This window comes from Serpula lacrymans, assembly GCF_000218685.1.
Source record: "Serpula lacrymans var. lacrymans S7.9 unplaced genomic scaffold SERLAscaffold_8, whole genome shotgun sequence".
NCBI classification, from domain to species: domain Eukaryota; kingdom Fungi; phylum Basidiomycota; class Agaricomycetes; order Boletales; family Serpulaceae; genus Serpula; species Serpula lacrymans.
Window position 1 is genome coordinate 1,893,481 of NW_006763297.1, and position 26,390 is coordinate 1,919,870.

Here is a 26,390-nt window from a genome sequence, read left to right on the forward strand (position 1 = left end):
TCGTACCGAAAATAGAGTCCACAAGAAATAATGAAGTCTTTTGCGGTCACCCCAGACTGCACATGTTCGAAGAACGAGTATCGCTGAGTTGATACTTGTAAATGTTTGCCTGTCATGATATCATGTAAGAACTCTCGCCTTCTGTTCCAACGACGCCGGTTATGCCAAGCACTGCAGAGTTTTTTCAGATTATATGAGTATATATGATGCAGGTCTAACGCAGGTAACTTTACCTCCACTAGCATAAGTCGCTTGTCGGCATACCTGGATAATGGGAAGAAAGTTCCTCAGTAAATAACAAGAGAAGAGGCGGAAAATGAACACGAACACTTGGGGATACACTGGGGCTGGACGATACTTGAAGTCTATCAGCTCTGTACGGGCCACTGAATATCGATTACTCACAGATCATGTTCGGGATAGTCACGATGAACATATAATAGCGAGAAAAAAGGAATAAGAATTTGGCAAGGTTCCATTTTGATTTCCAAATCAGCGCAACCTGGACTAACAATTTAGCACTCTCGGACGTTTATAAGCGAGTCAGCTCTACCTCCCGCTCCAGGGTATTGCAATAATCTAGGACCTACGATGTGGACATTAGTCGAACAAGGATAGTCAACCAGGAGGCTTACTAGAATAGGAAAACATGCCACTATTCTCGTAGATGTTCATATCGGATTAGTACTCATTGTTTGCTACTTGAAGGAATCTGCCATTTAAACGCACCGTCTACATACTAAACAGGTGTGGAGTTAAATCGCTGAAAAATCTGCTAATTTAAAGGGGTCCGAATGGGCTTTGCTGACCTTGACTACTTGAACTTGAAACGCTACAGAGTTTGTAAGGTATGTTGGAATGGAAGTCATAGTATATCGCAAGGTTAGAGAAAGGTTGATGTGCAGGCGTACGTTGGGGGAAAGGCTAGACTAGGATGCATACGCAGGCATTATAACAATCTTGTGTAGAGGCGTTAAGGCTATGACCCTGTCAACCATATCATAAAACATAGTCATATGAGTACTATTACCACTTATGCTGTGTGTGTACGGCATATATCCTGCAGCTGAACGGCTTGTTCAGAATACCAAGTCTTTATTTTACGCAAATAATACAGTCCCTCCCTCAATCTTTGATGGCGTATCATATTTTTAGCGCTCTGTACGTAATTGAGGCAGGACTCTGAACTTCCACGTTGACGTTGATCTAGAGTTTTTAGGAGAACGGTTATTTGTGCAGCACATTTATCACAACTAAATATGTTTCCTCCTTTATTGTGCTCGTGTAAAGGTATAAACACAGAAGCAGGATCAGAATACAGTGCAAAATGTTGGCGCGATACTACATACTCGGAAAACGACAGTCATGATCGAGTTAAATGGGTCCGACATCAGTCGTAGAAAACAAGAAGTCTCAGCTCAATCGACTCTCGCAGAGGGGCATCTTTCGGGGTCGTCGGATCCTGGAATCCTGTATGGGGCGTCATAACCGCTACGCTGCCATCTTGCACAGAGTCGAAGCTAGAAGATCAAGTGATATCAGTGATTGCAACATTCCTGATGATCATGATGCGTACCATTTGATAAGCACGATCTCGTCCGGTTCCATGCCCTTGAGATACTTCCACTTGTGATTTGGATTGTGCCTGATACCCAATATCTCCCCTTCCCTATCCGGATAGATCAGCGCAACTGGTATCAAGTCCTTCTTAGCGTCGACACTGCGATAATCGCACAGTGCGAGGGGCCAGTCGAGAGCCGCATGAGAGATGGGGCGCCAGAGGTTGACGATCTGGAAACGGCGGCGAAGCAGAGCAGGCGCATCAGTGGGTGGGAGATGACGATGGACGCGAGCTACGGAGGATGCTGTGGTCTGGTCGACATGGACTAGAGAGACTGGCTGACGCCTTTGTGGGCTATCATCTGCTTCTCCTGGTCGACGGCGTCGAATAGCTGCGATCAGAAATGGACGAGTGAGCAGACAAGTCGCTGAGGTTCAAGGAGAAAGAACATACTATGGTCAAAGACGACGGCACTGCTAGCGCCTGTTAGTTCTTTGATGAGTTCGATGCTCTCTGGGTAATACTCTTTCTGGATCTCAGCATCATCTGTGAAAGTGGTATGCTTGGCGGGGCGGCGAAAGAACTGGAACCCAGAATTATCAAGAGTATAATCGCCCTCGCTTCCACGGACGTTCTCGATCTGAGCTTCATGATCATCCTCTACCCAACTACGGTCGACCTTGCCGGTCACGGGATCAGCATTAACATTGGTGTAAACTCGTCTCCCGTCTGAGGGCGGAAGGAAATACTTGAGGAGAGTACTCGTCGTGCTCATTATCGGTGCTCAGATGCTCCAACTTTCCAAAAATCCGTAGGCAGAACGATAAGAAAATGACATGGCGACATTTCGCGATATATATGTGGTGTATATTGCTGAGGAATCAACAGCCTGAGAAGGAAATCTAAAAGTTGCGTGCTTGGCTTACACACCTCATTTTCTCGCAGTTTTTCCGTCTATTCTTTCCATAGTAGGACTAGAAAACAGAAGTTAGGAATGAACAATGAGTCATCGTGTCTCAGGCTGGTTAAACCCACACCCAGTGATCGCCACAGTGCCATGTTATCGGTATGCATAGTTGGTGTGCATCCATGATTAATCAAAGGCTGGCGTTTCTGTTACAAGGTCACCGTCGAGGTGCATGATGGCCTTGGGGTCCAAGTACACTGCAGGACTTTAGTGAGGTGCGTTTGGCGGGTTCGTCATTTGTGACTGGCGCATGAAAATGCACTCAATGCACAGCACTTTTGGCGAGATAAGGTACGGCGAAGTCAAACTGCCCCCAGAGGAAGCTTTCACTGCTGAGAGGCTTCATGCATCGATGGTCGATTGTCGCTGTAGTACGGAATTTATTCAAGTTGCACCAACAATATTCGGTTTAGTTACCGGAGTCGCCCGGACTGACCGCAGGTCCCATTGTACTCGAGGCGCTCATATGTCGATATACAATGAGCTCTAAGGGGAGATGAACCGCTTTATTGTCTTTGCCATCATCGTGCTTTCTTCCAACCACCCCAAACGCTCTCCAGGCTGAGCCGTTGAGTCTATTCTTTTCAGTTTTCGCTCACTTCACACTTTCCTTACACATGCACTTTCCTTTGAATATGCTCTCGGTTTCCCTTTGTATTTCTCTACTTGTTGCATTTGCTAATGCCATCCCTCTCAAAAGAACAATGTCTGCTGAGGTCAGTATGCCACCACCTGCTACTTCTCTTCACTCTGCGACACCAGTCTCTTCCTCCGAGTCTCTACCCGCGGCATCCTCAGCCACTACCACAACCATTGTCTCTGGAGGTCCTTCTACTACCACTACCACTCCCACTGTCTTATCTTCTGCTCCAAAATATGTTGTGGCGCATGTTATCGTAGGAAACACTTATCCATACACAGTCGATAATTGGAAATCGGACATTTTGCTTGCACACGCCAACGGGATCGACGGGTTTGCATTGAATGTTGGATCTGATAGCTGGCAGCCCCAAAGAGTTGCTGACGCGTAAGAACAAAGCCTATCACAAATAATCCCTGAAATAACGCAATGAATCATAGATATAGTGCAGCTGCACAATCCAGTACCGGCTTCAAGCTTTTCTTGTCTTTTGACATGTCGTGAGTGTCTTTTTCTTTCGTTCTGTTATGCGATACTCAGCGTTGTCAAGTGCAATGCCGTGTAGCTCTAGTGAAGACGCCTCAGTTCTCCGCAATTACATCACTACCTATGCTTCACATCCAAATCAATTGATCTATAACGATCGTGTATTTGCATCCACATTCTCTGGAGAATCATGTACTTTCGGACAAGGAAGTGTTCCATCAGGCTGGTCTACGCAGTTTACACAGCATCCAGACCTGACCGGGTCAAATGCGGTCTACTTTGTCCCTTCATTTTTTGTGAATCCGAACCAGTTCAATACATTTGGTGATGTTATGGATGGTGATTTCAATGTAAGAGGCTCTTCACGTCTCTCAGCGCTTGGTTTGACTAAAATACAATCATCAGTGGAACTCTGGCTGGCCCATTCAAGTTAGTACATCATTTGCAACGTCTCTCTTGAAGCCCCTAGGAGCAGCACTCTCTAGTCTCTCCTCAAAGGCAACAACTGCTCTGGCGCAGTTCGTTGGATCAAACTCCAGTGACTCTGAGTACCTCAGCGCACTGGCTACAATGGGAGGCCAGAATCGGACTTATATGGCAGCAGTGTCTCCTTGGTTCTTCACACACTATAGCCCTCAAACTTACGACAAAAACGTATGTATCACTTTTATGTTGTCTAATGGCGCACACACAACTCTTAACTCACTTACCGCGCTATGTATAGTTCATCTATCTCAGCGATGACCATTTGTACTCCAAGCGATGGGAATCGCTCGTCGCTATGCGAGACCAGGTCGACATTGTTCAAATTGTGACATGGAATGATTATGGTGAATCACACTACATCGGCCCAATTGAGGGTGCACAACCTAACAGCCAAGGTTGGGTGGACGGCCTTGATCACACCGGCTGGCTCAACATGACATCGTACTATTCATCTGCATTTAAGACTGGTTCATACCCTGCCGTCACCAAAGACCAACTGTACCTATGGTCACGCACACACCCCGTCAATGCTGATGCACCCGATCCAGTTGGACGGCCATCGAATTATCAGCTGGTAAGATCCATTCAGCGCCAGGTTCCTAATATCAAGTGTTATAACTGATTGCTGTCATTGACATTGACAGACACAAGATAAACTATGGGCCGTGGTGATGGCTACCGCTCCTTCTACTGTCATTCTCTCCACCTCTTCTACCAACTCCCAGACGTTTTCTGTCCCGGAAGGTGTGTCAAAACTTTCATTACCGATCGAAGCAGGCGGAATCATGCACGGTACGATCACGAGAAATGGCCAGACTGTTGTTGATCTTCAGCCGAGCAATTTCACATTCAATCCGAATCCACCGTCGTACAATTTCAATGCTTTTGTTGCTTACTCTGCGTAGATGCATCTCATGACTCGTTTTCGACGAATTTTGTTTCTTTGGATATTTGGCATGTCGGAAAAATCCAATTCACCTGATCAGGACTGCTGGAGCATGCTGCGAGTACGGTGTTGCCTGACGACCTTATAAGGGAGCTGGAGTATAAAACCATAGTGCAGATGAAAAGCCTATCATCATGTCTTATGAGACCTTACAAGGGGAATAGAGGACGTGATAAGGTGTGATCAAGCCCTATGGAATCGTAGCGAAAAATGAAAAAGCGTTGTTTAAGTCAGCTCGTTCCAAAACGGGCCCGTTTCGAAATGGCAGCGTTTTAAAACGAGACGAGACTTTTTTGGCGGGCGACGTTTTGAAACGGTGGCTGCCGAACGGGCCCTTGGTTAGTGAGTCCATCATGCGAAAACAGAATGCCCTTGCCCAATCGGACTCGAAGATGTCAAGTAGAAAGAAAAAGAGGCTTGAAAGCTACATTGTCAGTATACCCTGACAGTCTAATCCTTTGTTTGGTACTGAGAACAGTTTGCGTGAACAGGATAAGAAGCTGAAGAAAGAAGAACGGGTTCACATATTCGAGAAGCTTGCGTATGTTTCGATTTGCACGATTTACTCATGACCTGGACTCACAGTATACAGTCAGAGTCAGGCTCAAATAGGGAGTCTTGTATTACAGTCGTCTTCCACTCTGGGTACCGGAAAACCTTCCACACATCGCGAACGACTAGACGAAGATGAAGATAGAGAAGTACGGCGCACTATGGAGGGCCGGGCTGGTAAACGTAAACGTCGGAACGATGAGTACACTATTCATAATCCTGTTGAAAGCGATGAGGATTTGGATGGTGAGCTTGAGACGTCAAAGCACAAGGGGAGTGATGTGGCCGGTGTTGCGGGTTCTTCAAAGTCGAAGCATATAATCGTAGTGGATACTACTGGATCTACCAGTGTTAATCCGACTGCTCCTTCCTCCTCTGCTGTAGGGGGCGCACTAAAACGAAACGCGGATGGAAGTGTGGCTGCTCCTAGGGTTGTGAAGAAAAAAGAAAAGGGAAAAAAAGTACGTCCCCTCGTCTTTTACGCTTCTTTATTTGATCAAAGAGCTGCGCTAGGTAGCCTTCCGGAGCTGGGGAAAGAAGTCTACATTGGCGGCACGACAACCGAAAGCTGACGTCGATTCTGATACGTCTTTCGACAGCTCAGATTCAGCGTATGATACCGTTGAAGAAAAGGAGCCCGGCAGTAACAATGAATCGGAGGAGAGTGATCAAGAAGGGTCTCAATCTGGAGAAGAGGAAAGTGAAAGCGATGGAGATACAGAAAGTTCCTCCTCAAAGTTGACAAAGCAGGAACCTACAAAACGACTAGGATTCAAAGATTGGGCATTGAAGCAGCTCAGCGTCGCCAAGGGCTACGATCCTTCTCCAACAGAGGATACAGTATCCGCACAACCAGACCCTCCTTTGATACCACCAACTAAAAAGCGAAAAGCATCACATTCGGGTCCACGCGAAATGCGAGGGCCTTTAGGTGAAGATCTAGAGCTCCCGAACACATCTCTGCTAGAGCATCTTCAAAAGTCAAATAGCCAGGTCTCCGGATCTCCCACGAAACGCGCCAAAATCATCACCGTAAAACGCCCAACTAGCGTGGAGGAGGCACGATTATTGTTGCCTATAGTTACTGAAGAGCAGCCTATCATGGAAGCGATCTTACTAAACCTCGTTGTTATTATATGCGGAGAAACGGGAAGCGGGAAGACTACTCAGGTGCCTCAATTTCTGTATGAAGCAGGTTTTGGAGATCCTGGTGGTGGTAAGTTCATGTACTTATTATGCTGCACCTCGCTCAACTCCTTGTTTCACAGACAATTCCGGAATGATAGGTATCACCCAACCTCGTCGAGTGGCCGCCATGTCTATGGCATCTCGTGTTGCTCACGAACTTTCACTAACATCATCCCGTGTGTCGTATCAAATTCGATATGATGCCACAGTATCGCCATCAACCACCATCAAGTTCATGACTGACGGTGTCCTACTACGTGAACTTGCAACCGATTTCTTACTCTCTAAATACTCTGTGATCATCATTGATGAGGTTCACGAGCGTAGCATGAATACTGATATCCTTATCGGTGTGCTGAGTCGGGTACTGAAACTGCGAGAACAAATGTGGAAGGACGGTAAAGAAGGAGTCAAGGTAAACTGTCTTCTTCAGTAGTGTGGTTTCTATTGACGAATGGAACAGCCACTGCGATTGATCATTATGTCTGCCACCCTTCGTGTAAGTGATTTTGCTGAGAATCGAACATTGTTTCCATCTCCACCACCTGTCATAAATGTCGCCGCCCGTCAACACCCAGTTACAATCCACTTCAATCGCCGAACCCCTTCAGATTACGTTAACGAGGCAATCAAGAAAGCATCAAAGATCCATTCCCGTTTACCTCCTGGTGGCATCTTGATGTTCCTCACCGGACAGAACGAGATTTCTGGGGTCTGCAAAAAATTGGAGGCAATGTATGGCAAGAAGGCTCTGGAACAAAAGAGTAAAAGGAGACAAGCTGGACGGACGCTTGTAGGTCTCGATAGCACACAGCAGATTAGTGTATCTCAAAACGTGGCACCTGTCGAAGGTAAGCAGTCCCTCATTCTGTTATACCAGTCCTAACCTCATCTGTTCACAGCGGACGTTGAGCCTGAAGAAGTCGACCTTGGTCCTGCTGAACAGGATTTAGCATTTGATATTGACGATGATCATGCTGATCAAGATATGGAAGCACTGGACAGCGAGGATGAAAATGCTGGATTAGACGAAGAGTTGGGTCTCAATCTCGACGAGAGCGACAGTAGGTAGCCCCATTGGTCGTTGGCATCGTCACTAAGGTTTCTTCACAGCGCCTATGCATATCGTTCCACTGTACTCACTCCTCCCCAATGACAAGCAGATGAGAGTCTTCCAAGCACCACCCCCAGGTCATCGTCTTGTGGTCGTATCCACAAACGTTGCTGAAACTTCTTTGACCATACCTGGCATCCGGTATGTCATAGATTGCGGTAGAGCCAAAGAGGTGAGTACATTGTTTCCCAAATCCAAAGCCAGGCTGAGCTAGCTTTTAGCGCCGGTATGATGTAGCCAATGGCATCCAAGCTTTCCAGGTCAACTGGACATCAAAAGCCTCAGCAGCACAGAGAGCTGGTCGTGCTGGCCGTACTGGCCCGGGCCATTGCTACAGGCTATATTCTTCAGCCCTTTTTGAGCACTACTTCGAATCTTTCTCGCAACCTGAAATTCTCCGTGTTCCGATTGAAGGTGTTGTACTGCAAATGAAAAGCATGAATATAGATGCAGTGGTCAATTTCCCCTTCCCTACTCCTCCTGATCGTTACACATTAAAAAAGGCAGAGACGGTCTTGACACACTTGGGAGCTCTCACCAGCACCGCTATCATAGCGCCATCCACTTCAGAAGTGTCAATGGCCACTATAGGCGGCCATATCACCGCGCTTGGAAAAACAATGGCTCTATTTCCACTTTCACCACGTTACTCTAAGATGTTGGTCAGCGGCCAGCAACATGGGTGCTTACCCTACGTCATCACGATCGTTTCAGCGCTATCTGTTGGAGACCCATTCCTCCGTGAGGAAGCATTGGAAGCCGAAGAAAGCTCAGATGACGAAAATATGGATGAAAATCTTGAACATATCAAAAGTCAATCAGTCAAAGCCAAAGAAGCTCGGAGGATCCGTCGCCGAGCATTCTTTGAGTCGCAGCAGGTTTGTACCGCATATTCTTACGAATTGTTACTACCCACTCACGAATGACGTAGACTCATGCATCTCTAGGCAAATCGAGTAGTGATATCTTCAGCATGCTTTCTGTGGCTGGAGCCTATGAGTATGCTGGAGGAGGTCACAAGTTTTGCGCGGATCATTTCGTCAGACCCAAGGTATATATTTTCGCCTTTCTGCATGATAATAATAAACAGGAGATACAGGCCATGGAGGAAATACATAAGTTACGAGGTCAAATTAGTAATATAGTACAAGTGAATTTTCCGGGCGTTGATACTGGCTTCATTCCAACTCTTCGTCCACCTACCGATTTACAGGTATGTAGCATTTATACCTCGCTCTCGATAAGACTTTTGACCCTGCGGGTAGTTGAAAGTCCTTAGGCAGCTGCTGACTGCCGCATTCATTGATCAAGTTGCCGTTCGTAAAGACATTGTCGAGAAGAACTCGTCTGGGGGAAAGAAATATGCGTCTGCAAAAGGAGTTCCATACCAGGCCCTTGGCATCCCTGAAGACGTCTTTATTCACCCCACCTCCGCCCTTTCTAATTCGTCTCCTCCAGAGTATATCGTTTATCATGAAATTGTACGAACAACTCGACCTTGGCTTAAAGGTAGTAAATCGATTAATGTCCGTTTTGGATTTACTTATCTCAGTTGGACCATTTGCTAGGTGTTACCATTATCAATCCTGTGTGGTTGTCTTCACTGGGCAAGCCGACGTTGTGCACATTATCAAAACCTACTCAAAACAGCGCCGGAATTATGATGAGTATTCCTCGGTTCGGCCCTGACAAATGGGAATTGCCTCCCGTAAAGGCAGAAATATAGTGTATTAACAATACATATTTTGGATGTGGTATTACAGTTATATTCTAGTGAATGGTGTGCTGTGTAATGTCTGAATGTAGTGATAAAATAATGCGCAGATGTTCCGACCGAAATATTAATCTATGAAGGAAAAGCCAGACGTTATTGTCCTTTACTACTGCCAGAAGGATTATCAAGACCAGAGCCAGTGGGTAGCGGCTTAACAATACTTAGACTATGTCGACAAATCAGCAACAAAACACTAACCTTATTAGATTTCTTAGGAATAAAAATGCTTCCTTTCTCTTTCTTTTGACGTTTTGCCGGTGGTGGCCTAGGTTTGTGGTCTTGCTGGGCCGCGTGATTATGTTCGTCAGGCTGAACTAGTGCTCTCTTCAGACCGATTTGTTTCGGTATTATCGGGTCTTTGGAACTGCCAGTGGATATAGCAGACGGTATGACATTGGCAGTAGGGCTCTGTTTGGAATTCGGGCGATTGGTAGAAACTACTATGTCACGAGGGGTGGTCAAATTACTTGGGATAGATTGCTCTTTCGAAGACGATGGTTTTGGTTGTTTGTTTTGTTTAAGCGGTAACGTCACGCGAGGGGTATCCGTGCCAGGAGAGGTGAAGTAAGAGACGTCAGTCTAAGGGAAAAGGAAAGACATGAAAGCATGGTGGAGAAAGGGGACAAATTCAATCTTACATCAGTAAAGAAGGACCTAGAACGTGCGTCATTAACAATGCTTCGCCAGTTTTCGTCACTTCGTTCAAGGGTAGGAGCGTTACCAAGAATGAACAAGGATGATCTTGCACGAGTTATTGCAACATTCATCCGCCGCACGTCTGTTTACTAATTGTTAATAAGTAAGCCAATTGATATCATTCAAACAGTTTACCTGCCAAAAATCCAACAGATTGCAAACCCGGGCCCGCACGGACACAAGAGAGTATGATGACGTCTTTCTCTTGTCCTTGAAATCCATCTACTGTGTGGAAATGTACTTTACTTATGATATCGCTACCAAATCTCCTCTGGAAGGCTCGTTTCAATTCAAGTACTTGTCCGCGATACATCGTCACAATGCCAACGCGAAAATCGAAGTCAATGGCAGGAAATTCCTTGCAGAGGCGAGAGTACATAGCTACCGCCACTTGGCTTTCTAAGTTGTTCTTTAATGAATGTCCACCAGCTTCCTGTTCTTGCCCCTTGGAGACATTGAAAAAGCGATATGTTCCAAATTTGGGGTGTGAATGCCAGGGTTGCTTTGTCTTGACATCCATGTCAGGTCCATCCAATAGTCGACCCTGGTAGAAAATACGACTTGGTAGCTGACTGATGTCTGGATGCATCCGATACTGTATACTGATAGCCATTTCAGAAGAAGGTTTATTCAAGATAGCAGAACATACCTCAGCAAATGAACAGCCTCAGGGCGATGTTTCTGAAGACGCACAAAGAGTGATTGGTTATACTGGAACTTGCAAGCCTATTATGATTAACAAAGTTATTGCATTATCCTTTTATGACCTTTTAACTTTCTGCACTCACTTCTTGGGAAAGGACAGTAGGCGGTAATTGCTGTGGGTCTACGCCAATCAGTTCTGCATCCAAGCCACTCAATTGATTAAGAAAAGGCTTACCCCCAACCATTATACAGCGCTGACATTTAAATTTCAACGGTATCAAAGAACTTAACTCGATAGCTTGAGCAGCTTCATCTATTATGACCATCTCGAAGTCAAGTTGCTCCAACACGTCATGGCCAGCACCGGATAATGTACTGCATATCACATCGGCTTCTTGGAGAACTTCTACTCTAAACTTCCTCCGTGTAGCATCAAGAGTCCGACGATCTGATTTTTGCTTGTCTTTGAGACGGTCAAATTGCTGTGTCAATGTCATTCTACGCGAATTTAATCTTTTGATTTCGTCCTCCAAGGCCAGTGTTCTTGCAGTGTTATCATGAGTTGTTGCTAATTCCTCTAGTTTTTGCTGTTTCGCTCGCTTGACGCTTTCGATCTCTGCTCGTATTACAGTTATTTCGTTGTCTGCGCCTTTGGGAGGTTCTTTAGTAGCGTCAGAGTTTATTTTTTGCTCGACGAGATAGTCCAGCGAGATATCCTTCACACTGATGTTCATAACTTTGTCGTTACCAACTCGAACGACTTTGAGTGCAGCGCCCCGTCGCTCAGCCCCCCGGTATCCTTCTTTAAGTCGATGAGCCACTTCATCCACTGCGGCATTACTGGGCGCGCAAAGCAAAGCCTTCTTCGGAGGCGCTTTATCTGTAGGCCTCTGGCCTCGACCTACGTGGATAGCTGTGGCTGGTCGAGGGCGGCGCGACATAAATGCCTCTACGAGTCCACAGATAGTCGATGTTTTGCCGGTACCTGGAGGACTATAGTGTATCAAAGTCAGTAAAGCTTCACTAAATAACAAAAGCCAAATCCTGACCCTTGAATCAATACAAAACCTTGAGCCTGCAGGGACCCCAAAATGGCCTTGGCTTGGGGTTCATTAACACTGTACGCTGCCATGGCTTGCTTTATAGTGCTATTATCTAAGTTGGGCATTGGTGATATCTGTGGTTTCATGATTTTTTCGAATAGATCATAGTAAGGGAGTGCCACGAGGGCCCCATATTCCCGGTGTACTGTGCTCAAACTAGTATCCTATCAATTAAAGACTGAATCTGTGTAGATAATGCTCACCTGAAAGTTTTCTTCAGCCTCCAAGTAGTATTAATCTGCAGGCCTGGATCACTGTTGTTTGCACGAATATGACATCGAAGTGAAGCTTGAATGCCTAGCGGTGTAGCTTTGTAACTCTGTGTCTTGGCTAGAATGCATTTTTTCCCATCGAGATGCCTTAATAGCACCACGTCTGTCTCCCCAAGATACCAGTCTTTTTGAACAGCCTCAGGAATTGTGATGTCAAGATCCAGCCAATCATCAATGAACCTTCGGGAAAGAATTTTGCATTCGTAGGAGTCCTCTTTCTCTTCTTTGGACTGCAAAAGTTGTGACCAGCACTCCAGTAACAACAGAGGTTCGAAAACGTTGACATATTGACGATGGTCAGTAAACATGTCTGGCACGTGTATTAAACGTGGGCCCGCTCCGGAGGGCGGAGGGCTTGGACCTTCATGGTCATAATTCCACGATAGTAAAGCACGATGTAATCCTGATATGTCTGGCTTCAGTCGCAAGGCAGTCTTGCGAGCATCATTTCGTCGTTCCAATCGTTCCATTGCAGGATTCTTGACTACTCGATTAGTAACATCCAGCATTTTGACTTGACGGCGCTCGGCGGGCTTCTGTATCTTTGGAGACTGCTGATATTTAGCGAGACTAGCCAACCCTCCTTGTGATTCTTCTTCCTCATCACTACTCGAATCACTCGAAGACGCCTCCTCGCCTGATGGTTGCTTAGCTGGTATGTCCCTGGCTTTGACTTGCGGAGCGGCAGAAGACGACTGGGAAACTGCTGATCTGCGAAACGTTGGGAAAGGTACAGCACCCAACTTTTGAAGAGCTGCATCGCCGATAGCGGGCTTCGCAGATGTACTAGGTACTAGGGGTTTTGGTTTGACAGGAGGTTGGCCAGAGACTTTAGGTTTAGGGTATTCTGGAACATGTGGCTTGGCTACTGGAGCTGGAACGTGGGATACGAATTCTACCTCGTCGTCGCTTTCGAAGGCGGTGAGAGCATCTTCTAGTTTGGAAAGCCGCCCAGCGTCAAGTCGCATTTTCCCTGGATGTTTCCGCCCATCAGCGATCTGCCTGTTGAGCCTTTCAAGGCTAGAAGGTAACAGCGGTATGTTACATTCCCGAAAGCAGTCGAGGAGAGACTGGACGAGAGCAAAAGATTGGTGCAATAATTCTTGATCGGTGAGTCGGAGCCAGCGGGCTAACTCAGGGATCACTTCTTGTAAATCGTTGAGCATCTTCTTTCCTACCCGTGACAGTCCATCTCGCAGTGATGATTTATCAGAAGCAGCCGCTGCGGACTCGATCACCCGCCACTGCGCAAGCATATCGCGACCAAAGATGAGGGCATCACGCATCCAGAAAACCATGTCGTCAACGTGGAGGTGACCGGACCACACAGGAGTACGTTTGAAGATGACTGTGATAGATTGTACCATGAGCGACCATAGTCTAGGCAGTTGGGCTGCGGGTCCTTGCTTATCGACTGGTTTTAAGAACTTGTCGTTATGAAGGAGCCCATCTGGACTCGAACATAATACTTCTATAATATCGGTAAAGCATCGCACCAGTGACCTCGACAAACTACATGCTTCAGGGACGAGAGGCGCATACCGATTAAAATTCTCCAGAAAGTCAAAAATGCCTCCCAGAGAAGGGTCCGGTAGGTTTTCGATAAGTACGCGGAAGCAATCGAGGCGAACATCAACATCAAATGCTTGTCCAACCAATGTCTGCGCAGCGGCCTGGATGTCGTCAATGGGGGATAGCATGAGTACCATCACATTGTTGACCACCCCTGGCCGACGTAATATATCCAGAATGAAGGAAGAAAGGTTATAGTTTGCAAACTTCGACAAGACATCAAGAAAGCCATCTCTCATCACAACTAACGACCGATTGATCGCGTCAATTGCCTGGTCAGTTGCAGAATCCAGAGGCTTCTTTTGTATGCGGAGATATACGTCTTTGTTGAAAGTGTCCAGGTGAGAGGTTTGGCTGACAACTGTGATCATGGCCACGACTCCATCACCGTCATTTGTCTGCAATGTCCCGTATACTCTCTTCCACATCTCCTTGCGAACGTTACATATGGGCGGTGCTGTCGCATAGCCAGCAAGTTGTTTGCAACAAACATGAATAGCACTTGACACATCCTGTACGTCCTGAAGCAGCGCACTGGTAATGAGCTCTCGAGCTGAGACACGAGCATTTATCCATTTGACATCCATGAAAGACCTCCCAAAAGCCACTGAAATGAACACCTCTGCATGGATGTCAAGGACACTAGATACTGCCACACGCAGCTTAGTCGTGTTCTCATTTGCAGCCTCGTTGGACACCTTTCGCAATAAATTTGCAAGTAGCTGATGAGGCAAAAATTATAAGAAATGATGCGTCAATTTGGATCCGACCCACGTACTCGGACAGCAGCGAGCATGGCCATAGGACGAGCGTCCTCGAAACGCTCATGTTGCAATTCTTCACACAGGAAATCCACCATTTTGGCCAAAACATCACCAAAAATGGGTAACTCTCGAAGACTATTGAGGTATTCGGTGAACCAGGATAAATACCATGGCTTTTCCGTCGTTACATCGACAGTCTGCACCAGAGAACAGTACGATGGGTTATCTTTGATTGCGTCGAAAACAACTTGGGGGAACTCCGGGCCTTCCCCTTGCCAAAGGCCATTTCCCAAACGTTTGAGTAGAAATAGTAGACAGCGCAATATTTCAGGGAAATCTAGTTGAAAATTATATTACGAAGAAAAAGACATTAAACATCGTGAATATATGGAAGGACAACAGGGGAAGAACAAATACTAACGAGGTCCAACATCGTGCAAGTGCCCAGTTATGATGCGACGTAAATCAATATTACGATGTGAGCTCGAAACCAAAAGGTCGGAGGGAATGAGCCGAAGAATAGCACAGAATCCAGGCCAAAGATCGCTGGCATTTGAGGCATATGGAAACGACTGAAGGTTCATGCTGGAAGTACTTGAAGTTAAAGAAGATGGTATTATATTGACACTTCCATTTTGACTTTCTCTAGAGTTTATATTAGACGTAAAAGCACCAGCTACAGCATCCAATGCTATTTCATGGGCAGGGACAAAATGGTCTTTCAAGATCGGCACATTCTTGCATTTGGAGGCTTGGTTCTTTGCCCACTGCCTCACCTCGGCAGATTCGTCCACCATAAGAGGGAAAAGACCTGGAGGGGGAGGGTCTGTTGGCCATCCAAGTGTTGGAGGACACGAACGGATAAGTGGTAATACCCTCTTATCCCGCAAGATGTGCATGTTGGACACCATGCGATAAGTGATAGTAGACGGGACTCTGTCGAGAGAATGTGAATTACTAGGGGCCTGAACATTGACACCAGCGCGAGAGAGAGCATCGATTACCATGCTCAACTCCCATGCGTCAAAACTTTCGTAAAAGTTCTTTATCACACTGTCGGAGAAAGCGCCGAAATATCTGAAAATAAATGTGTAAGACGACAGCACGGAACTAAGAAACACACGAGTCAGGCGAAACCTTGCGAGTGTTTCCTCTCCATCGCCGATATATCCACTGCGCGCCATTCCTCTGACATCGAGTTCAAAAGTACTCACGTATGTCGCGAGCTAACTTTGACCTCTCCAAAACCTTTCACACATTTACTACATCCTTCTAGGCATACCTGAAATTTCTTCTTCCACTCGTCCACTCTAACGCTATTATAAGCAAACAATCGGATGAGGAAAGTTGCAGCATCAATGGTGAGTTGGTCGGCGCGATCGCAAAACCAGTGTAGCGTTTTATCATTAGGACTTGCCTGGACCTTCATTAAGTATACGAATATAGGAGCAAGTAAACTGTCTGAGCCATCTGTTGTGTTGACAGGAGTGTCGCGGAGCGTGGCTAGCAATGTCTTGACTTTTGACACCTCTGTAGGATTATTGGCGGCCATGAATCCTGGCTTGATGTAAAGCCACAAAATTGGATACTAGCAAGTTGGATGAAGACAGCCAGAAATGTTGATGCTATGCGCCTTGATACAGCAGATGGAATAAATCAAAGAAAAACTTGTGGCCTTGGAGGGATTGGCCGCCACATGCGCGCCAAACCTCGCCAAACCCAATATGGAGCAATTGATTACTCATCGTTATTAACGCCGTACAGCATCAGAATCGAGATAGGCTCTTGCCTTCTTGCACCAAACACATAGTATGGACCCACAAGAGCTTGAACACATAAATGATCTGTTGGACCACGATGTCGAACTTAGGGAGGTAAGAGTCGAAGCTCAAAGCACTCGTTACCTTGAATTTCATGTGTTTGGGTAGAAAATCAAAGATCAAGTGACTGAACTAGACAAAAAAGCGCGGAACATGGTTGGGCAGCTGAATAAAATACATTCAACTCCTGAAAAATCAAGTCAGCCGATACCCGATTAGCCTTTTCAACTGTCTGACACCTCACCCGAAGTACCCGCGTTACTTGACACCGTCCAACCGACATTGCTGAGTTGTCAAGAAACAAGCGCTACCCTAGCTGCTCTTATCCCACCTAATCAGTTTTGGCGCTGGAAAGACATGTGGTCTAACTCGCTACGCACTGCGGTGTTCTCAGCAGCCCTTGTACAGTACCTTGGTAATGGAAACTTGGCATCTTTGTCCCAAGTCAGTGAAACCCTTGGTAGTGAGCACCACCTTCCCTTTCAAGCTTGTACTTGATTTTTGTGACCATTGCATCTTAAAAAAATGCCGACCCATTCTAGTAAAACAAGAGTGGAAGGATCGGTTTGCACTCCCTGTAGAAGACTACCTCCATGGCTTGATCAGTTTAGTAAATGAATTGGTAGGTGCTGTATTCCATTGGATCATATCCGCTGTCACTTCAAACGCCCACTTTAAATCAACATCGTAGTATTGACTTGGTAAGTCCAAATCAGTGCCACTATACTACTTGTTACTTACTGTGATGATATGCGAGGCTCTTGTGACTGCCTTCTCTAACATACTTAATAATTTAATCATGTCTTCTATCTAGTCACGCCTTGCCGTAAATGCTGTAACGCTGGGAAATTTTGAAGAACCGATCAGAATATCGATTTTTGTCAAGGATTTATTCGCAGGATTTTCCATGGTATGCATTCAAGGAAAAATTATACGATCAACTTCACCGATAATTTGATTCCAGTTAAACCTGAAAAATGATACACTGCGACGGAGGTTTGACAGCTTGAAGTATGACATCAAGAAAATTGAGGAAGGCAGGTCTTATGCTCATTTTAATCTTTCACATATGCTTAAATATTCAATGATACTTAGTGGTATATGATGTATCTCTTCGAAAACTCACACCACAGAAAGAAGAGCTCAACACCAAATAATAAATAGCTGTATATGTCTTGAGTAGAAAACCTTGGTAAATTATGTTGTGATAGTTGTGTCATAATTATATGTTGCCACACTGCAACTGAACTGCTATTGTACATCTACCAAAGTATAGTTACAAAATTTCTCTCATTTATTGTACCTTAAAATTAAAATTATCAGTCCGCGAAGATTCGGACTCCAAATACAACGCATCCGAGTTGTTCAAGCTTGCTGCCACCGTCACAGTCATCATAGATAGTAGCCGCAGCGACGCCGAATTTCCACCACCGTGACTTGCGAGTCGCAAACGTGGTAACGGCACCTTCTTGTTCGTAATTACGTGCATGATCTGCTCACTGCTGAGCGAACCAAGGGAACAATTGTCTATCTGAAGGAACCCTTGATCGTTATGGACAGAAGACGCATGCCAACGCGACCAGCGTCTTCCGAGGGTATGTTCACACAGTCTTTCTGACAGAAAACCTGCAATAATCTTTATCTATTTATCTAGAAGTAGAGTGTTGGTCACATGCAACTCGATCTCTGTCATCAGTCTCGAATATTTATGCAAGCCCCAACAGTGTGGAGACTGTACACCGGGTCAATAGACTGATAAATGCGTGGCCCACTGACGATAGCCTCCCAGCGGATGGTTATGATGGCCTTAAAATTACATATAAACGATTGTCATCAGGCCTGAGGGACATACGTGCCCACACTGACGAAGAGATAAAGTAAGTGACGAATCAATTATTCTTTGCTTATCAACCCTTACAGAATTTTAAGGGCAATTGATGACGCCATGGAACGGATCAGCGTTTTGGTAGCACTGAGAAAAGCCTCAGAAGCTATCTTACCGGGTAATATATTTTGTGTATGGCTTAGTTTCCTGTGCTTACTATCAATTCGGTACAGAAAAACGAAATAAAAGGCCTCGGGGGCCCTCGCCTGCTGGTACTCCAACCCCAGCCACGCCACCCATAGCAACCAATGCTCGAGCTCTCCCTGTCTCAATACCCCTTCGCAGTTCATTAGGACCTTCTCCAGCAATCCCCTTTTCGCGTGAACCAAAGGCAAGAAGAGAAGCACTTGCAAAGCAATTGCCACTCCAGGAAGGAAGAAAAGTGGCTTTTCACCCTCCAGCCAATAAACCTGGCGATGAAGGGAACGGGGATGCTGCCGAAGAAAATACGTGGATCCTGGCAGTGGTAATCAAATCTATAAACCAGGATAAGAATAGGTAGGCTAAATGAGTTTGGTAACTGTGTCGTGCCCCTTTTCATTCATTGCCCCAGATATGAAGTACAAGATGCTGAGCCTCAAGAAGACGGTCAACCTGGACAGTGAGTTTTTTTTTACTGTTGCCAACCTTTATGTTTCAGGTGCTGACTTTGGATTAGACGTTACAATACAACTCTTCGTGCGATCATACCCTTGCCGGATCCAAACGCCCCTCCAACGAGCGCGGCACATCTTAATGCATATCAAGAATTTCCAACAGGCTCAACCGTCATGGCACTTTATCCTGATACCAGCTGTTTCTATCGTGCTGAAGTACTTGCCTCGCCCAGAGATCTACAACCCGGCGGCAGGGTAAGTGTCGAATGCGATGATCCCATCATTCCTCACGCTAATTTGATACAGACGACTTCATCAAAACAGATTCCTACATATAAACTCAAATTTGAAGATGACGACGATCAAGAACACGCTGTCGCTGCGCAATGGGTTGTTGAATGGCCGGGGGTTTGACTTTACTATCACACTGACATTTGTGTAAATATATGGCATTGCACTCTGTTTAATTGTAAAATCAGCTGTAAATATATTTGTATACCTTGTTTATGAAGACTGAATATCTAACACAAGGTGTTCAGTTCAACATTTACTACAATATTTGTAATAAGGTATGGCCACTCTTTTGCTGCTGTTAATTTCACCATTGATGAGTATGATTCATAAATATGGGGGCAACTATTGTGCATTCCCAAACTGCGGCCCATGATCTTTGTGCGCTTGGTCCCTCGCATAGCACTCATGGTGTGTATCTTTATTGAGAGCCGGTGAGACCACGGGCGTCTGTTTCTGGTAACCGGTTCTCGGGAAATGCCGGTTTATCGTGTCCAGAGCATTCGTGAAGTTTCGTTTCCAGGCCAAACTCGACGCTGTTGGTGATCGCTGGAGAACATTCAAAACCATGTCTTAGCATGACCCGAACCGTTCTCGAACATTTCCAGACTATGGTGGCCTTAGTATATAAGCCGCAGAAATAAGGTCAACTTTGTCTCAGGAGTCAATCAAACCCACCAAATCACTGCGACCGGAAAAGCAACATGTCTATTGCTCGTCAGTTATTTCGCGAATTCCGGCCTCTCTTTCATATGCTGGAGGAACCTTTTGGTAGGGCCCCTGTAGCTTATGGGCTTCAGAACCGCTCGGCCTTTGATCACCCGTTCTTCCAAGCGCCCACTGTCTCGCGACCGGCGATTGATTTGACAGAAGACGCAGACAATTATATCGTAGAGGCCGACCTTCCTGGAGTAAAGAAAGACGATATTGAAGTTAGAGCCGGGGACGGTGGACGAAGTATTACAATTGAAGGCAGGATGGTGCGTCGAAGCAACGGGAATGCGGTGGAGACCACCGATGACGGAACAGCAGTGACAGCGGGAAGCGAAGGTATGTATCACACTGCGTACTGTCTTCAGATACTGGCATGGCTCACGAGGTTGTTCCGTAGAAGCCGCTAACACCAAGTCTACCAGCAAAATATCGAGTGAGCGCCTTTTCTCGGGGAGCTCGACGTTTACCAGGACAGTTTGGTTGCCTCGAGCTATCGACGGCTCCAAGGTTTCAGCCAAATTGAATGATGGAATTCTTACCTTGACTATCCCGAAGATGGAGGATAAAGAAAGTGTGAAAATCGAGGTGCTTTGAAACTAGAATATTGTGATGGGTGTATCCGGGAAGGTGTGGCCACCGTGTAGGGCTGCATACAGTTGGGCCTCTGTGGAGTTGTTCTTTTCCTTGCTGTATTTTATTGTACCAGTCAGAGTGTATGCATAGCATCCCCCCTCAGATAGTTTAGAATTGCATTTAAGGCGGCAGTCGCGAATATGTTGTGAGGGATGAAATGGATGGTGGGATGACAGCAAGTCTTGCCAGGGTGTATGTCTGAATCCCAGTCTCGTCACGTTCGCGTGAAGCGCTTGAAAACCGCTTTGTTCTCATACACCTCGCAACCTCCTTTTCCGACGGCCAACCGCTGCCTCGTCGTTTCCTGCATATTTCCACCCTTTTGCCAGACCACGTCCGTTCTTTACTCCCCCAACCTACACGCACCCTTTCCACATATCTCCCAGCCCCACATAACCCATGGCAGCTTACTATGCGGACCCATCAGCAATGATGGCGCAAACTTCTTCCTCGCATACCCACCCCCGTCCGAGTGATCTGGGCACACATTCGCTCAATGGACCCAGTCTATATGACATTCCGACCGATTCTGAGAATGAAGCCGAGGTGGATGAGTTGGATTCAGACTCGGAGGTGGATGTAGATATGGATGCGAACACATCTAATGCTGGCCCGAAGAAGGGAGCCCGCAGGTCTGGAGAACGCACTCCTGGGACCACTCTGTTGCCCTCAACGCGTCTTGACAACATATTGCAAGGGGATGGTGCGGCCTCTCCGTTTCGTTCTGAACAAGGCGTCACTTACGACAGAAAATTTCTTGTTTTCCTCTAGGTGTCACTGGTAACCTCATAATGTCAAAAGAAGCATCATTCGTGCTTTCAATCGCTACAGTATGTCACGATATTCATTGCGTCTGTTCCCATGTTTAGACTTGCCTTCCTCTGCCGACAGGAGGAATTTATAAAGAGAATGGCCCAAGCAGGTCAGCGTCAAGCAGCTGCAGCACGGCGGAATACCGTGGTCTATAAAGATATGGGTATGTTCATTACTTCACGCGATGTCCCCTGCTGACGTTTTGGACAGCATCATCCATCCAACAATATCAAGAATTCATGTTTCTCGAAGGCAAGTTTAACCCTGCCTGTATTCTTTGATTACCTTTTGAAGGTTCACACTATTCCCCAGATATCATTCCGCGGCCCATATCGCTTTCAGAAGCATTGGCCAGACGAGCACAAAAGGAGAAAGAGCGTCTTGAGGAAGACCCAGCTCTAGCTTCTGTTCCACAAGACCTGCCACCACCATCTGTCTCCGTATCCCACGCAGCACAAGCCAAGGGTAAAGGCAAGAGTAAAGCAGCGAACGGTAAAGAGAGAGACACCGAAAAAACGAGCTCCACGAGCCAAAACAAAAAAGACACTGTCAAACGAGATGGCAAAGGGAAAGCAAATGCTGTCGACAGCAAGGACGAGAACGCGAGTACCGGGGTCACGAAAAGTGTTAGCAGGAGGGCTAGTCGAAATACGAGGGCTTCACGCGATTGGATGGACGTTGATGCTGAGCCAGCACCCGAAGATGTTGCCATGAACGGAATATCGCATCCCCCACCCCCAGACCCTATTATAAAAACCGATAAATCATCTATTTCCATACAAAATTCCGTTTCTCATGATCCGGAATCGTGCAACACCATCCAGGAATCACATAACCATGACCCTACATCTTTCGACCAAAATTCAACTTGGCCTGGTCAGTATACTGGCCCAGCAAGTGGGTTCTTACAGGAGAATCCCAAGATTGTCTCATATGCGCAGGATACTCCTAGGATTGCTTCTCTTCCCATGAATCCTGGCCGTACAATTTACTCGCAACAACTTCCTAATCGTTCTGAGAACGGTTTAAACCGGTAACATATAATTACTGTATCGTCATCGACTGTATTTGCTAGATATCCATCGAGAAACTCTGGAGGTTTACACAACTTATAGCACAGTATTAATTCAGCTGTCTTTTTTCATTGCCACACTACAAAGGGATTTTATCTTATCTTATCATTTTATAGTTTGACCGCTTGTGCTCAGGTTGTCACTGAGTCAGGTCCATCTGATTCACTTCCAGTGAAATATCAGCTCGAAATCCAAGTCTGTGCTATATACGTAGGTTACACGCACTTCGGAACTGATTTCTTGGATACACCAATCTGGCGATTATTACGCAGTATACATTCTGCATCTAATAATCTTATCTATCAAACGCCGTGTACTCGTTCCCTTTACTTACGTTGCACTCCTTTTCAAAGCATGTCAGGACTTAAGCCAAGCTCGCTGCCGATCATCGACATTACGCCATATTTAGTTGGGCATGATAACGACGGCCGCCAATCTGTTTCCGCTGCTATCCACTCGGCTTGCGTCGAGTACGGTTTCTTCTACCTCGATATCTCCAAATATGTGGATCCTTCCGAGCCAGAGGAGCTGACGCGACTAGCAAGGAAGTTCTTTGCCTTACCACAGGAGGAGAAGGATAAGATCAGCCTGAAGAACCAAGATCTTGCCAGAGGTTAGTCTTTGTACTATCGACCATGGCATCATTCCTGACTGATGCGTTGTAGGTTATGCCAGACTGAAAGAGAATGTTACAAATGGAAAAGCAGATAATCATGAAGGGATCGACTTTTATCGTCTAGTGGAGAATCCCGATAAGACAAAACCGCTTTGGGGGGAAAATCAGTGGCCTGTTGTTCCTGGTTTTCAAGAGAAGTATAATGTCTGGGTAGACAAGATGAAATCTCTGGGGTTGATCGTAATGGAAGCGTGTGTTTACTTCGTGCTACAACTTAGACCAAGCTCTCATGTTGACTGTCTAGAATGGCAAATGGGCTTGGAATGAGTCCAGAGGAGTGGAAAGGGTTACGTGCTCAGGTTGACGATAGTTTCTGGGTCATGCGTACTATTGGTATGCTATTTCTGCAATGCACTGAGAATGTAATTGAACTGTGGGTCTTTAGGATATCCACCGCTTCCAAATGATCACGATGGATTCTCATGCGGTGCACACAAGTACAGACAAGCCCTCTTTCTAGATCGCACGTACCACTAACTACATATCACGCCCAGGGACTATGGATGTCTAACGTAAGGTATTTACTAGACCTCTCTCGCTCGATTGCCTACCCCTTCCCTCCCTTAGGTTTTTGTATGCCGATCCGACACCTTCCGCACTACAGGTATTTTTACGAACACCAGGTGTGACTACAGTTCAGCAAGACGATCTACCATTAGAACATGGTGGAGAGGAAGGCATATGGATCAACGCAGATCCGATTCCGGGCTGTGTGGTGTGCAATGTCGGTGAAAGTAAGTAGCGTCGAACGATACGATATAACGACAAGCTACTTACTCGAGGCCTTTTAGTGTGGGAGCTCTGGACAAATGGCTTATACAAGAGCACGTTGCATCGAGTGGTGCATCGAGGTTCAAATTATCGGTAACGGTTTTCTCCTCTGTTCAGTCGCCAGTATCTGACATATTCATATTGCGCTAACCAGAGTCTCGTACGATATTCCGGTTGTTCAATATTTGTGAACTGCGGCTGACCCGTTCTCTAGGATCCCTTTCTTTTTCGAGCCCAACTTCAATGCAAATGTCGAACCTCTCGCTGCTGCGTTGCGTATCCAACAAAGGGAAGCGAACCAGCCTACAGGTGCATCGTCTTCCAACGATAAGACCTACCGATCTGTTATATATGGAGAATTCTTGATGAATAAGGTTGGAAACAATTTTTCGGTAGAAGGGGGGAAGGGCAAGTACGATCCATGACCCACGCTGCCAGTGCATATTATGTGCTCTTCGAAGAAGACGGCCTTTTACTCCAAAGAAACACTCCAATATTATTCATTTTTTCTCTGAAATCATACACTTTCAGCACAGAAGGCCAGGGGGCTGTTTGTTTGCACGCTGTATCCTTTAAAATTAACTTTTCCGTTCATTGTCTTTTGCGATTTTTTATCAGTCACGTGCACGATCATATATTGACTTTTCCACTGACTCGGGCATGGGCATTCTGACTCGGGCACTGTATCTTCATCGATTTGCTACACCAGCGGGTATCTTCAGTAAAGCTCCACATAGAAACATGTCTTTTGAAGCCAGTGTCGCTGGTCTTTTCTCCCCGATTAAGGATCTAGTCCTAAACGCAAACGAGAATGTGGGGAAAACAGAAAACGATCAGGTGGAAGTTGCAGGATGGATAGCAAAAGTAGGCCAAGGTGATATTGTCAAACCAGAAGGATTGAAGGTGTGATAATCTCGTTGAATATCCAGACCTATTTCGAACGCGATCGCTGAGTGGTACAACAATTAGGACCTTGATACTCAACTCATTCCACGCACATATCTCGTTAGCAATTACCTGACTGCAGCAGACGTTGCGCTCTACGGCGCCCTCCACCCCGTTCTGGTATGTATCATGTATCTGCTATGATAGCGATGTTTATACAATCCTCTTTCTTGTAGTCCCAGTTGCAACCTCCTCAATATTACTCCCATCCTGCGCTCACGCGTTATTTTGATCACATTCAATCACGTCCTTCTGTACGGACTGCCGCTGAAGCGCTGTCTCCTGCCTTCTCAGTTGTAGCTTTCGATCTCGACAATGCGCCTGCACCCGAACGCAAAGCTGAGCCATCAAAGAAGAAGGAAAAGGCACCCAAAGCCCAGGCCTCAGAATCTGTCGCTGCAAAAGAGCCCGAGAAGGCAGCAGAAGCAGACGCGAAACCACAAAAAGAGAAGAAAGAGAAGAAAGAAAAAAAGAAAGATGCTGCGCCTACTGAAGAATCTGGAAAGAAAAAGGCTGGCGGTGGCGGGAAGGCACCAGCTGAGGATGCTGGTGAACCTGTACCTTCTATGATCGACCTTCGAGTCGGCCACATCATTGATAGTAAGTATATAATTATCTTCCGAGGAATAATCTGACCAAATCACCGATAGTCAAAAAGCACCCAGACGCGGATGGTCTCTATGTTGAGGTGCGTTGGTGTAGTCTTTACTAGTGGAATTCTGATCTGACATTTACCTTAGCAAATAGATATTGGAGAAGAAACAGGTCCCCGAACGGTTGTTTCTGGGCTTGTCAACTATATTCCTATCGAAGAAATGCGGGATAAATACTTGGTGGCAGTGGTAAATCGATAAACGGACGATTCATATATATGAAACTCACATGATTTGATAGTGTAACTTGAAGCCCGCTAACATGCGAGGTGTGAAGAGCTTCGCCATGGTCCTCTGCGTATGTATAAATCCATGCGTTGAAAGTACTTTGGTTGACCTGATATTGTAGGCATCATCAAAAGAAGGAAAGGAAGGAGGCATCGAGTTAATCCAACCACCACCTAATTCAAAACCAGGAGAGAGGGTATTCTTCGAGGGATCCGAGTATGAAAGTACGTCTACAGAGTACATCACTCAGCTCATTGTGATCTAATGGAGTCTCTTAAATAGATGCTACCCCGATATCCCAACTGAACCCAAAGAAGAAAATCTTTGAGACGATACAGCCAGGTACATCATCTTATCTAGTACCTTGTTTATCCACATGCTTATCTTCATCCAGGTTTCATCACTCTTGATACCAAGGAAGCCGCTTGGGTAAATCCAGCGACCAAGTCTGTACATCGAATTCGCACAAAGGACGGGATATGTGTAGCGCCAACACTTATAGGGGCATCATTGTCATAGACGTAAT

General features: G+C 46.0%; 11 protein-coding genes across 11 annotated transcripts; 9 read left to right on the forward strand and 2 right to left on the reverse strand.

Annotated features, from left to right (window-relative positions):
- Positions 1–1,233: 1,233 nt before the first annotated feature.
- Positions 1,234–2,386, reverse strand: SERLADRAFT_470463 (uncharacterized protein; the record flags this gene model as incomplete). The annotated part of the gene is made up of 3 exons (XM_007319645.1): positions 1,234–1,520; positions 1,577–1,952; positions 2,015–2,386. 3 exons carry the CDS (start codon positions 2,334–2,336, stop codon positions 1,391–1,393), a joined length of 828 nt encoding a protein of 275 aa, XP_007319707.1.
- A 680-nt stretch (positions 2,387–3,066) lies between these two features.
- SERLADRAFT_392609 (glycoside hydrolase family 71 protein) lies at positions 3,067–5,304 on the forward strand (the record flags this gene model as incomplete). Its single annotated transcript, XM_007319646.1, has 6 exons — positions 3,067–3,555; positions 3,609–3,668; positions 3,719–4,004; positions 4,060–4,308; positions 4,379–4,714; positions 4,785–5,304. 6 exons carry the CDS (start codon positions 3,233–3,235, stop codon positions 5,043–5,045), a joined length of 1,515 nt encoding a protein of 504 aa, XP_007319708.1.
- A 396-nt stretch (positions 5,305–5,700) lies between these two features.
- Positions 5,701–9,780, forward strand: SERLADRAFT_362091 (uncharacterized protein; the record flags this gene model as incomplete). Its single annotated transcript, XM_007319647.1, has 11 exons — positions 5,701–6,103; positions 6,156–6,854; positions 6,907–7,241; positions 7,290–7,623; positions 7,729–7,890; positions 7,940–8,112; positions 8,162–8,818; positions 8,872–8,991; positions 9,040–9,153; positions 9,206–9,449; positions 9,509–9,780. The coding sequence occupies 11 exons, from the start codon at positions 5,800–5,802 to the stop codon at positions 9,664–9,666; spliced, it is 3,300 nt and encodes a 1,099-aa protein (XP_007319709.1).
- SERLADRAFT_450249 (uncharacterized protein) lies at positions 9,611–16,318 on the reverse strand (the record flags this gene model as incomplete). The annotated part of the gene is made up of 12 exons (XM_007319648.1): positions 9,611–9,864; positions 9,913–10,293; positions 10,353–10,492; positions 10,546–11,012; positions 11,060–11,136; positions 11,199–11,236; positions 11,291–12,048; positions 12,105–12,314; positions 12,362–14,724; positions 14,781–15,103; positions 15,188–15,843; positions 15,981–16,318. 12 exons carry the CDS (start codon positions 16,316–16,318, stop codon positions 9,808–9,810), a joined length of 5,808 nt encoding a protein of 1,935 aa, XP_007319710.1.
- Positions 16,319–16,540: 222 nt separating this feature from the next.
- Positions 16,541–17,829, forward strand: SERLADRAFT_470476 (uncharacterized protein; the record flags this gene model as incomplete). Its single annotated transcript, XM_007319649.1, has 7 exons — positions 16,541–16,640; positions 16,695–16,785; positions 16,837–17,049; positions 17,129–17,208; positions 17,401–17,496; positions 17,551–17,623; positions 17,682–17,829. 7 exons carry the CDS (start codon positions 16,578–16,580, stop codon positions 17,741–17,743), a joined length of 678 nt encoding a protein of 225 aa, XP_007319711.1.
- A 148-nt stretch (positions 17,830–17,977) lies between these two features.
- On the forward strand, positions 17,978–19,583 carry SERLADRAFT_356667 (uncharacterized protein; the record flags this gene model as incomplete). Its single annotated transcript, XM_007319650.1, has 7 exons — positions 17,978–18,181; positions 18,241–18,463; positions 18,516–18,589; positions 18,645–18,969; positions 19,025–19,072; positions 19,130–19,322; positions 19,374–19,583. The coding sequence occupies 7 exons, from the start codon at positions 18,139–18,141 to the stop codon at positions 19,479–19,481; spliced, it is 1,014 nt and encodes a 337-aa protein (XP_007319712.1).
- Positions 19,584–19,948: 365 nt separating this feature from the next.
- SERLADRAFT_470483 (uncharacterized protein) lies at positions 19,949–21,029 on the forward strand (the record flags this gene model as incomplete). The annotated part of the gene is made up of 2 exons (XM_007319651.1): positions 19,949–20,408; positions 20,470–21,029. 2 exons carry the CDS (start codon positions 20,063–20,065, stop codon positions 20,664–20,666), a joined length of 543 nt encoding a protein of 180 aa, XP_007319713.1.
- A 155-nt stretch (positions 21,030–21,184) lies between these two features.
- SERLADRAFT_470484 (uncharacterized protein) lies at positions 21,185–22,053 on the forward strand (the record flags this gene model as incomplete). The annotated part of the gene is made up of 5 exons (XM_007319652.1): positions 21,185–21,408; positions 21,477–21,535; positions 21,597–21,681; positions 21,729–21,770; positions 21,831–22,053. Coding segments are annotated over 5 exons (525 nt in total), but the record flags the coding sequence as incomplete, so codon positions are not given.
- A 74-nt stretch (positions 22,054–22,127) lies between these two features.
- On the forward strand, positions 22,128–22,672 carry SERLADRAFT_470485 (uncharacterized protein; the record flags this gene model as incomplete). The annotated part of the gene is made up of 1 exon (XM_007319653.1): positions 22,128–22,672. The coding sequence occupies one exon, from the start codon at positions 22,190–22,192 to the stop codon at positions 22,553–22,555; it is 366 nt and encodes a 121-aa protein (XP_007319715.1).
- Positions 22,673–22,945: 273 nt separating this feature from the next.
- On the forward strand, positions 22,946–24,463 carry SERLADRAFT_370795 (uncharacterized protein; the record flags this gene model as incomplete). Its single annotated transcript, XM_007319654.1, has 8 exons — positions 22,946–23,204; positions 23,257–23,458; positions 23,512–23,600; positions 23,653–23,704; positions 23,762–23,779; positions 23,835–24,001; positions 24,059–24,131; positions 24,253–24,463. 8 exons carry the CDS (start codon positions 22,946–22,948, stop codon positions 24,461–24,463), a joined length of 1,071 nt encoding a protein of 356 aa, XP_007319716.1.
- Positions 24,464–24,779: 316 nt separating this feature from the next.
- On the forward strand, positions 24,780–26,383 carry SERLADRAFT_370796 (uncharacterized protein; the record flags this gene model as incomplete). The annotated part of the gene is made up of 9 exons (XM_007319655.1): positions 24,780–24,941; positions 25,008–25,103; positions 25,160–25,583; positions 25,634–25,671; positions 25,724–25,825; positions 25,878–25,934; positions 25,986–26,088; positions 26,147–26,206; positions 26,259–26,383. 9 exons carry the CDS (start codon positions 24,780–24,782, stop codon positions 26,381–26,383), a joined length of 1,167 nt encoding a protein of 388 aa, XP_007319717.1.
- Positions 26,384–26,390: the final 7 nt, after the last annotated feature.